This window comes from Chondrus crispus, genomic scaffold, assembly GCF_000350225.1.
Source record: "Chondrus crispus Stackhouse genomic scaffold, scaffold_221, whole genome shotgun sequence".
NCBI classification, from domain to species: domain Eukaryota; phylum Rhodophyta; class Florideophyceae; order Gigartinales; family Gigartinaceae; genus Chondrus; species Chondrus crispus.
This window is the reverse complement of record NW_005179097.1, coordinates 16,303-26,419: the sequence shown is the minus strand read 5'-3', so window position 1 is coordinate 26,419 and position 10,117 is coordinate 16,303. Positions and strand designations below refer to the sequence as shown.

The 10,117-nt window shown below is 52.6% G+C and overlaps 6 protein-coding genes; 4 read left to right on the top strand and 2 right to left on the bottom strand.

The window, feature by feature from the left end:
- Positions 1-158: 158 nt before the first annotated feature.
- Positions 159-350, top strand: CHC_T00004239001 (hypothetical protein). The gene has a single exon (XM_005715531.1). The coding sequence runs from the start codon at positions 159-161 to the stop codon at positions 348-350; it is 192 nt and encodes a 63-aa protein (XP_005715588.1).
- An 8-nt stretch (positions 351-358) lies between these two features.
- Positions 359-1,049, top strand: CHC_T00004238001 (hypothetical protein). Its single transcript, XM_005715530.1, has 2 exons — positions 359-744; positions 857-1,049. Exons 1-2 carry the CDS (start codon positions 359-361, stop codon positions 1,047-1,049), a joined length of 579 nt encoding a protein of 192 aa, XP_005715587.1.
- A 19-nt stretch (positions 1,050-1,068) lies between these two features.
- CHC_T00008527001 (hypothetical protein) lies at positions 1,069-2,654 on the bottom strand. XM_005715529.1 is given in 3 exon segments: positions 1,069-1,186; positions 1,187-2,173; positions 2,280-2,654. The coding sequence occupies 2 exon segments, from the start codon at positions 2,652-2,654 to the stop codon at positions 1,187-1,189; spliced, it is 1,362 nt and encodes a 453-aa protein (XP_005715586.1). The 3' UTR covers positions 1,069-1,186.
- A 389-nt stretch (positions 2,655-3,043) lies between these two features.
- CHC_T00004237001 (hypothetical protein) lies at positions 3,044-5,305 on the bottom strand. Its single transcript, XM_005715528.1, has one exon. The coding sequence runs from the start codon at positions 5,303-5,305 to the stop codon at positions 3,044-3,046; it is 2,262 nt and encodes a 753-aa protein (XP_005715585.1).
- Positions 5,306-6,584: 1,279 nt separating this feature from the next.
- On the top strand, positions 6,585-7,568 carry CHC_T00004236001 (hypothetical protein). Its single transcript, XM_005715527.1, has one exon. It carries the CDS (start codon positions 6,585-6,587, stop codon positions 7,566-7,568), a length of 984 nt encoding a protein of 327 aa, XP_005715584.1.
- A 2,393-nt stretch (positions 7,569-9,961) lies between these two features.
- The window catches only part of CHC_T00008775001 (Carbohydrate sulfotransferase), a 1,782-nt gene continuing 1,626 nt past the window's right edge, over positions 9,962-10,117 (top strand). The window contains exon 1 of the mRNA XM_005715526.1: positions 9,962-10,117. This exon is cut by the window's right edge and continues 1,626 nt beyond it. Within this exon, the coding sequence (XP_005715583.1) occupies positions 9,962-10,117 (156 nt within the window).

Genomic DNA, 10,117 nt, shown 5'->3' with positions numbered 1-10,117 from the left:
GAGTCATAGCCCTGACCGTGGCCGCGTTGCGTGCGGAAGGTGCTGCGGCGAGAGCGAGCAGCACGCCCCAGGGTGCTGCGTACAGCCCCATCGCGGGTACGAGTAGAGGCGCGCCGGCAGGCGAGCCATGGGACCGTGCCGGGTTTAAGCGCGCGGAGATGGGAAGGGAACCGGATGGACATGTGCGCGAGCTCGGATCAGGCGAGGTCTTGCAGGCGGTGCCATCATGCAGAGGAGCATTCGTCCCCCCAGGTTTTTGCTCTCGAGTACCTTGGGTAACACTACTGCCCAGCAACAGAATTTTCCAAAAAATAAACAAGCCAAAATTTCCCAAACCGGATCACGAATAAACTAAACCATGCACTTCACAACCGGTGCACTCACTCCCCTTTCAAGCAAGAGACGTCATCCAAACCCCACCCGCGCCACTTCGAGACTATACTCCGTCAGGGCTTTCCCGTCCCCACACCCACAGGCCCCAATTGCCCTTGCGCAGCCGCGCGCGGCTCGAAACGACCCTTTCCCCAGCCCATCGCGCTGCGCACGTCGCAAGCCGCCTGCCAAAATGCCGGTCAAGTTTTGCAGCAACTGCAACAACATGCTCTACCCGCGCGAGAACACCAAGGAGCTGCGCCGCACTGGGAAGAAGGAGCTCATCTACTCGTGCCGCAACTGCTTCGCTGTACAGGTCATCCAAGTTCCGAACGAGGCCGTGTACAAGAATGTGGTAGTTCACACGGCAGAGTACGTATTGGCACCGGTTGGGAGAGGTGGCCCCGCGTCGTGCGCTGCGCAGACCGTACTGACGATTTTTGCTTTCTTATTCCATCGGCTTCATTTTGGGTTTGTAAAACAGAGAGAAGATGAGTATCACGTATGATGTCAGTCTAGATCCTACGCTGCCGAGGACTTTTAGTGCAAAATGCCCGGATTGCAGCGGAAGCGAAGCCGTCTACTTCCAAAGTCCTGTTGGGAAAAACGACGAAGCCCTCGTTTTGGTGTTCGTTTGCGTCACATGCAGCAAGCAATGGCTGTCCAGCGACGAATAACAAAGAAATCCAGATAACCTCTGAAGCTCAACGTGTAATATCTCTCACAGACAAGCCAAGTCACGCAATTAACGCAAGGTAATACATACAACTCACAACATTGCATCGGTGCCCGACCCGACAGCCTACCCAGTTTATCAAATATCGATCACTCGCGACAGTTTCTGCACTCGGTTGAGAAGCAAGTCACCCTGCTTGATGGTGTTCTGATACAGAGCATTCTTCGCATCGGGCCGCGTCGTTTCAACGACCCCCCCAACCATATCGATCTTACAGTTCAACCTTCCCGCCGCGATAAAGCGGGACAACTCACCATCCATAAATTCCGGTCCCACACCAAAATTCCTGCACATTGCCGTGAGAGTCACCGACTGATAGCTCGCCAAGAACTGCGAGTACGACACCACGCGCAACTCGCGTCCGATGTAGTTCTTGTGCACTGATATAAACCGATCTTCGCCGATGACGTCAAGGATATCGGGAAGCGTCGCCGTGTACTTGTTGTAGTCGCACTCGATCAGCGCGGATAGAAAGTTGTTCAGCTTCTCGTTCTCCAGGACCACTGTGAGAATTTCTGGCGCATCTGCCACCTTTGCCTTCAACGTCGGCCGATCCACAGAGACCAGCGACGTGATGACCGTGTAGAAGACAAACTTCTTGTAATCGAAGAGCTCCATCGCAGAGAAAGTCTGCAAAGAGTCCAAAAACAGCGTCGCAGCCCCGGTGATATCCCTTCGCGAGACTAAATACGTGGCTTCGTACACTTTCAGCCGGTTTCGCCGTTCCCAATCGCCCCCTTTCTCAACGAGACCCTTTGCCCTGGTAATGTTGGTGGCGATGAACTTGAAGTCCATGACGGTGAGGCCGAGACGAATGAGGGCAAGGACAATATCAATTTTCTGACCGATTCCAATGGTTGCCTTGAAGGTGCGCTCGTACGCTTCCTCCGCTTTAGGGCGATCCAATATCCTTCCAAAAAACTCGGCACGTGCGAGCAGGGCTTCCCGTACTTCAGACTCACCAGAATTTTCCTCGGCATCCTTCACTTTTGCGTCCAATTCTTCCAATTCTTTTGTAACGTCGGCCTCAAGACTTGCTTGCAGCGCGGCATCTTTCGGCCAATCCTGGTGGTGAGGAGACACAAGAAAAGAACAAATGTTAGCACAGTCACCTCGGAGGAAGCATGTCGAAAGAGTAGGGTTCTTCGCAAAGAGGGTGAGGAATCCATACCAATTCTGTCGCTACGATTTGGTAGAATGGTAATGCCTTGCGTTCGACAAGATGTTTCTTCAGAGCGGCAGCAGCCTCCGCATCTCCTCGGGATGCCTTGAAGCGCAGTTCCGCCAATCGTAGGTTTTCATCCTGTGCAGCGAAGTCGTCAACCATGATTCCAAGCTGAAAAGGGATGCGACAAGTGAGAAGAGTTGCGATTACGAATACGCAAGCGTATATATATATGTCTGGAGGATGAGAAAAGTTCAGGAGGCTACAGGCGATGGCTTGCAGCCCCAAGGTGGCAAACAGCCACCTTGGGGCTGCAATGTTGGAAGACGGAAAATAAAACTTGATTTTGCATGAATCAGAGAAAATATAAAAATATTTCATTTCCAGACTCAAACGCAAGCTCTATCGCAGTGGCCTCGTCCCACATCGATCAATTGGCATCGCCTCATACTACAGTAATTTAAAATTAATATACAGCCTCTGCAAAGTTGAGTGCACAGTACCAGAAGGGTAGGTGATCCAGAACAAAAGGGTTCGTCCCACCCTTCTGTTGACAGATTGATGTCAATGATGTCAACATCAATCCCCAAGTTAGCGACTACAACCACTCTACGAACCCCTACATGTCTCGAATCAAAGCTTTTTCGGCACACCTCATCAGAAAATCAAATAAGGAGACAGCGCGGAGAGAAGGTTATCAATAAAAACAATTTTACTCCACCCTAGGCGCCGCTTCTACCCCAGATGTGCGACCCATACATTCTGGATTGCTATCTCGCCAACGACTTTCTGCTTCTACCTGAACGTCTCTGACTTGCACGATTTGAGGCCACTTTCGCACCAACAAAGTCATCCTGCAACTCCTCGTCAAAGTTTCTGTAGTCATAATTCTCGTCTTCGAAATCAGACTGTGACTCTGACTCGCTGGTGGTCTCAAACCCATCCTCAGACACCGCACTGGGTTCATCCACGTCAGTTCGAGAAGTATGGATCGAATCACGTAGATTTGATAGCCGAGTGCTTCGCCTTCGAGGTGTTGCCTCGGAGCTATCCTCGACAGGTTTGCTTCGAGATTCGAGGGAGAGCCGAGAGGGAGTTGCGACATCTTTCTTTCCTGTTTCGAATGAAGACCCCTGCTCGGAAAGAGCAGTGACTTCGGAAGGAGCAGTGACCTCGGAAGCCTCTTCCAGAATGACCTCATTGGGGTGAGCGTCCCCTGAAAGGTGCCTTTTGTCAGCATCGTCCTGGACTTCTTCTTCTGCATCTTCTGCGTCTTTTGCAGAATGAGCGTCTTCATGATCTGCTTCTACGTTTTCTGGAGAACAGACCTCTGCGCCACCTTCGATAAGTTGCTCTCCCGAGTTGGCTTCGTTTTCCTGGACCACCACAGCTGGAGCCTTGTCTAAAACTGCAGTCATTCGATCTCTGAAACGTTTTAAGGCCAAAGTGAGGCGCTTGTCATCAGATTCTTCCATTGCAGACTGAGCCAGCTTGCGAAGAATCTGAATCTGACCCTGGTTGTCGGACGTACATGTCAACCGGAAACCGGTCAAGATGCGGCCATAGGTTCGACAGATATTAATTTCATCGCTCTCAACAGCGTCGATAATTTCGTGCAACACCGTCTCTGCGAGGCGCTCATGGATTTGGTCAGCGGAACGTCCGACATCATCTGAAGATGGCATGCCTTGCTTTCTCGTTGCAGATGTTGCGTTTGTAAGATGTACAATGAACTGTGCAACTTGAAGGACTGGGATGGTACTGAGGGGGCTTGTGGACGGTGCCGAGGTCAGGATTCGGCACGTTTGTTTGAACGAATCTTCGAGTCCGAGGCGGTTTGCAGGCGCTGACATCGCAAAGGCAGGAAAGAAGACGGACAAACACTGGCGCAGTTGAGCATCATCCTCTGTTGTTGGATTATGATGCACAATAAGCATGCGAGAAAGAAGTGTTGGGTTTGGCGTTATTCGACGCACGAATAGAAGTCGAGAAAGCCCTTGTACAGCGATTGAACGCATACACCCGTCCGCATGTGTAAGGTTTTCTGACAGCATATCAACGCACATCTCGGCCATATGAGAAAAGCTCGCATCTGGACCGTCGCCATTTCGCTCCGCTTGCTCGGTCGAGAAGTCGAAAACCATGAGAAAATCGACGAGGACCTGCGAAGTCAATTCCTGAATCGAAGGCACATCTGTCTTACTAGCTTGGATGAAGAGCGGCATATTTGTCTTCGCTTCAGTGCCAGAGCGGTCCAGAAGGCAGAAAAGCCCTAGACATTCCAATGCTATTTGACGGATATCTTCCCTCACACAGAGCAACTGAGGCACTACAGCTACTTCCATGAGGCTTCTGCAGAGGGAATTGGAGGCTGCAGCGCTGGATTCGCCCTGCTTGCATATCCTTAGTGTTTCCTTCACTACGTTCAGAGCCCTCAGGTTTCTCCACTCGCGATCTTCATCAGAAGGCGCCTCTGCATCGGTCCCATCTTCGTTTTCGTCAATAGTGTCGGCCAGAATATCCTGACGGACAATTTCAAGCAAAATTCGTAACGTAGCCTCCTCGTCCAACATAGCACGTCTCATGGCTCGGACAGCATAAGCAACGGTTTGGTCACTGACGTGATGGCTCGACAGAAAATCCGTTCGCACGACATTCTCAAGAGCCTTTCTCCCCGCTTCGTCCCCCATATCCACGCTTTTACACAGCTCGAGCAAATGCCTGGACGCAAAATCATCGACCGAATAATATTGGATAACGTTCGTGTATTCAATAGTGTTCGCGAAAAACTTATCCATGAAAGCCTCGCCCCTCTGCGTGTCAGCCATTGCCCTTAGCACCAGAACATCAGCATGCTGCACAGCGCTTAAATCAATTTGCACAGCGTCAATGAGCGTCTTATGCCTCTCACTCGCAAACACCACGCGCAGCGCACGCAGCACGTCCTCTTCGCGATCATTACAGCCGAGTAGCTCACAAAGCGCAAATATATTTCCCTCGCACGCACCGTCGAGCCAGCCCGCAAGCAGCATAGTCTCCGTACACGTCTTCCTGACACTTGCATCGCGATCAGCGAGACCAGCATGCAATAACGCGCACAAATCCTCTGTTTCCATAGCAGTCGGTTGCACTTTGAGCGCGAGCGTCTCGTATGCGACGCGACGCACATCGGCACGAATATCCTTTGTGCGGTTGGAGACAACTGGTATGGTCTTTTCCGACAGCGCGACAGCTTGCAAAGCGGCTTTCCGTACTGCCGCGGAGGAGTCCTCTGACACCATCTTGACAAGGCGGGCGGCGAAAGGATCATCGGTTGGGTTGCCAGTGATCTGCAAACGGCACAAGGCGGCCGCGGCTGCAGCCCTGACTCGCGGAACACGGTCATAGGCACGGGAAAGAATGGCGATCTGCAACGGCTCCCACAGCTCTTCTGAGATCTCAGCATCCTCCGGCAGGGCGTTGAGGGTAGCGGCAAGCAGTTGAACGGAGCGGAACCGGACGGCCGGGGCAGTGGCATTCATCTGTTCGAGAAGGTATGCGAGGACTGCGGCACGGAAGTTGCCGTCGGCAGTGTCTGCATTTGCTGTGAATAACGCAACGAAGGAGATGAATCGCTCAACAGCGGGCTGCCGCGAGAAGACGAGAAGGGCGCGGTTGAGACAGTGAATGAAGGAGGAGAAGAAGGCGGCGGGGGAGGCCGTGAAGGCGGAGAGAAGAAGCTTGGTGGAGCGACGGTGGGCGGAGGTCGTGCGTTGGGCGTCGTTGAAGGCGGTGCGGACCAACTGGTCGACCTGGGCTTCGGACGCGGGTGGTTTTGGCGGACGCATGGCGAATGAGGGGGGGCGGGGGAGGGGGGGAGGAGGGAATGGGGAGGGGAGAGGGTCGTTTGAGTGAGCGAGGAGCAGCAAGAAGCGAGAGGGAGAATTTGTTGTTGATACAGGCGAGGTTGGGGGGGATGGGCGAGCAAATTAGGGGAAGCGATATCATTGAGAATGACGATTTGAATTCAAGTAGCGATTACCTGACGGTTTAAATTTTCAAATGTTGTGTAGTAGCGGGAAGCGGGAATCACTAAAAGCATTTTTCGCTAATGTATTTGCATATTTGGAATCCGGACCTTGATTGGCCACTTGCAGTGAGGCGACATCATACTTGCACCTCTATGTCGCTCTCCTCTCGCTGCATGTGGTCTCAGATCCAGCCATCAAATCGTTTCTTGGTGGTGCATCTGCAGACCATCATTACCATGCTCGTCCCCCACGCAGTCCCCTACCATCGCCTCATCCCCCGCGCAGCTTCTCCGCTCCCCCCATGCCACCGCATCCCTTCGCCCGGCTGAAGCCGCAGCTCCCCGCGGGCGCCGGCCAGGCTCTTGATGCCGACATCCGCACGCTCTCTTCGCTGCTGTCTCAGTTTTCTCGCATCACCATCCTCTCTGGCGCCGGCATCAGCACCGAGTCCGGCCTTGGCGACTACCGCTCCCCCGGAAAGGCCAAACCCGCCCGGCCCCCAATCAACCATTACGAGTTTGTCTCGCAGGCTTCCGTGCGCCGGCGATACTGGGCCCGCTCGTTCGTCGGCTACCCCGTCCTCTCGCAGGCCGCCCCAAATCTTGCGCATCACGCGCTAGCGGCGCTCCACACCAACGGCGGTCACAACTTTCATAGACATATTACCCAGAATGTCGACGGCCTGCTTCAGCTGGGTGGCACCCCGACCGGGTGTCTGCTAGAGTTGCATGGCACCATTCATGACGTTGTTTGCCGGAGCTGTGGTGAGACGGAGCGTCGTTCTGCGTTTCAAAATAAGCTAATCGAGCTCAACGACACCTGGTCGCAAGAGTTGGGGACGTACGAGTTTCGTCCAGACGGGGATGCTGATTTAAATGGGGAGCTAGTGAGGCGATTTCGCGTGCCGGTGTGCAGGGCGTGCGGGGAGGACATGCTCATACCGTCGCTGGTGTTTCATGGTGGCCAAGTGCCGGGTGATGTGACAGAAGAGGCAAAGAAGATTGCGAGCGATAGCGACGCTATGCTGATCGTCGGGTCCACTGTACGGCCGCTGTCGGCGTATAGGCTGGTCCGAATCGTCAAGGAGAAGGGCGCATTTTTGGCATGTATCAATTTTGGGCCCACTAGGGCTGATGATATTCTTGACTTTAAGATAGAAGCATTGATGGGGGATACGCTTGCCAGGTTTGCAGATGTTCACCTTGGCGAAGGATTCAAACCACCAAAGCATTTGACACAGGTAGCACCAGACTCAGATCCACTCGTGCGAATGCTCGAGTTGTAAAAATAGCCTTAACCACAAGGCAGGTCGCTGAGAGGGCATAGTTTCCCTGCAGTAACTTTGCTCGTGTTTCTAGCTAGAAACTCTTACATTGCCTCAGAAGACCCAACGGCCTTCGACGTCCAGTTGGTACATAATAATGGTAGATGATAATAGCATCTCCTATGTTTCAAAGAAATAAAGTCAATATCATATTGGATCAAGAGGGCAATTTCCCTGTCATGAATGATAGTCTGGCAAAAGGAATGTACAGGACTTGCTATTTTGTCGCATGAAATGCGAATACGCCCATCTACCCAAGGATGTCTGGTCAGACCATGTATGTACTGTACAGCACAGTGCAGTAGATGGGAAGTTCGATTTGAATATGTATAGTATGAAGGAGGAGAAATGGGCCCCAACGCACCCAACCAAGTCATTAAGTACAGCGTACTTCCATAATTTCCTGTCGTACCGCGCAACTGAAGACTTCAAAATTCGTCAGGGTGGAATCATAGATCAAGTGAACAAAAAAAAAAGAGCCAGATCAAAAGGTATGTGTAGATGGAATGATATGATTCCCTCCTCTGAAGCTAGGCCAAAATATTGTTACCTCTGTAGTAGGCGTTTTAGCTTGTATTCTGTGCACACACAGTGCGAGACGATGCCTGTTTTTGACATCACGGCTCAGCGGCAATGCAAATAACCTCCGTAATGTTACTGTATTCGATGCTCGCTCGCTGCACTGTACGTTGTCACGGAGAATTTTCAAGGTTGCTTTCTGGGCCCGTTACTACGTGGATCCAGCAATGCTGCGGGTTAAAATCTGAAACACACATCCCCGTGCTCCACGCTAATACTTGTACTGCTATTACGCTTCTGGAATATTGAAGCACGGCAGGCCCGGCGGCGGAAATAAATATCCAGTTGCAGTCAACTGATCTCTGTGTCAAAACTGCCGGGGCCTCAGACAAACTTTCATGTCCGAAGGATGCAGAGCCATAAGAGGGCATTCCAGTAGCATACCTAATAATATGCAACAAATGGGCCGACAAAACTGTTTATATGCTACAAGCACCTTTCTTTGTAGAAGAAAAGAGGTTGGCTCGCAAGTAGAGCTCAAAAAGAATCGAAAAGAAGTTATTTCTACCAGTTATTAGTACTTGCATCTTGATTTCCTCCTTTCTTGTGTCGTACCCACTACTGTATATGCCCTGGAGGGCTTCCAAGCCTCCGTACGATCACGAAAGCATGAATCTGGCCCAGATTACATCTGTGTGTAATAAGCTGGGTAACACGGTTGCACGTACTGTGGCGGCGAGAAGTAGCTGGGGAAGAGCATATTAACAGGAAGCGGGTATCCCTGCGAGATGTAAGGTTGAGGAATGAGGGTCGGGAGTGGAATATATTGCTCATAGTAATAGGCGGCGGGCTCATATTGGACCGGGGTGTGGTGCATCTGCTGGTGCTTGGCATAATTGCTGGATTTCGGTGAGTGGCGCTGCGCCTTGATGTTCGGGGCGGAATTCTGACTCTTCGGGGACGACGGGTTGGACGACACCGGGGTTGACACCGGAGAGGTATCGAACGGGAGGGTGTGCAAGTCTTTCTTCCTTGTGTACCTCTTGCTGCGACACTCTTGCAAGATGAGTGCAAACGAGGCCTTGTTATCCTCTTCCTTCTTGAGAAGTTGCTGCAGTTGCTCAGAGTCTGTGACGGTTATCTTGTGGTCGTCGAGGTGCTGGCACGAGGGTGTTTGGTCCGTCGGAGGTTCAAGCAGCACGTGGACGGAGTTTGTCCAGTTGGGGAAGAAGATGTCGCGCTCGACTTCGCCGAGCGGTCCATCTTGAAGCTTTGCGCGCAAGTCGTCGAGGGTGGGTACGGGAGGAAGGCAGAGGACCTTGAGGTTCTCGACGGCGACAGTATGATCAAGCTTCTGGATGAAGACCTTGAGCTCGGGGAGGATAATCATGGTGGTAGATAGAGATGGTGAGCTCGGGGAGATCGAATGTAGTGAATAGGAGTAGATATAAGGTAAGTTGGGGCGGAGGGAGGGAAGTGAGGGGGAGCTTGGGGCAGGTCGGGGTACGTTTGTAGACGAGGAGAGAAGCTTGGAAGAGTATCGAGGCTCAAGGAAAAGGATGGAAGGGGGTTGGCTTTGAAGAAAAGAAGGATGGGGAAGGTTCGGGGGGCTCTGTTCGGGGGGTTCACGTAGCGGGGGGTGGCGAAAGGGGTGGCAGATGTGTGGAGGCAAGAGCGGTCGACTGCATTGAGGGAAAGGCGTAGGAGGGGGGGCCTCTTAAAAGGCGAGCCTTGTGCTGGCGGTCTCCAGTGGGGAGTTGGAAGGGGGATGGGGGCTGGGATGGCTCGAGAATGCAACGTTGGGTTGTTGTCTGTGCGATATCAGTGGAAAGGTGATGGTGGGGCTGTGGGGGGCTGGTTGCCACTCGGGTTGTCGCAGCGCAAGCTACACGCATGGAGGGAAGGCATGGGGGAAGGGGGTGGGGATGGTTGGGATGTACACGCGTGTAGAACGCGGTGATATGGAACGGGGGATTGTAGGGGGGGGGGGG

What these genes read in the sequence shown, in the direction of transcription:
- CHC_T00008527001 (XM_005715529.1), bottom strand. Translation starts at nt 2,654, where the DNA reads ATGAAATATTTTTATATTTTCTCTGATTCATGCAAAATCAAGTTTTAT. An exon ending in AAATCGTAGCGACAGAATTG is followed by an intron (nt 2,174 to 2,279) that starts GTATGGATTCCT and finishes CCTCACCACCAG; the next exon opens with GATTGGCCGAAAGATGCCGC.
- CHC_T00004237001 (XM_005715528.1), bottom strand. Translation starts at nt 5,305, where the DNA reads ATGCTGCTTGCGGGCTGGCTCGACGGTGCGTGCGAGGGAAATATATTT.
- CHC_T00004238001 (XM_005715530.1), top strand. Translation starts at nt 359, where the DNA reads ATGCACTTCACAACCGGTGCACTCACTCCCCTTTCAAGCAAGAGACGT. An exon ending in GTGGTAGTTCACACGGCAGA is followed by an intron (nt 745 to 856) that starts GTACGTATTGGC and finishes TTTGTAAAACAG; the next exon opens with AGAGAAGATGAGTATCACGT.
- CHC_T00004236001 (XM_005715527.1), top strand. Translation starts at nt 6,585, where the DNA reads ATGCCACCGCATCCCTTCGCCCGGCTGAAGCCGCAGCTCCCCGCGGGC.
- CHC_T00004239001 (XM_005715531.1), top strand. Translation starts at nt 159, where the DNA reads ATGGGAAGGGAACCGGATGGACATGTGCGCGAGCTCGGATCAGGCGAG.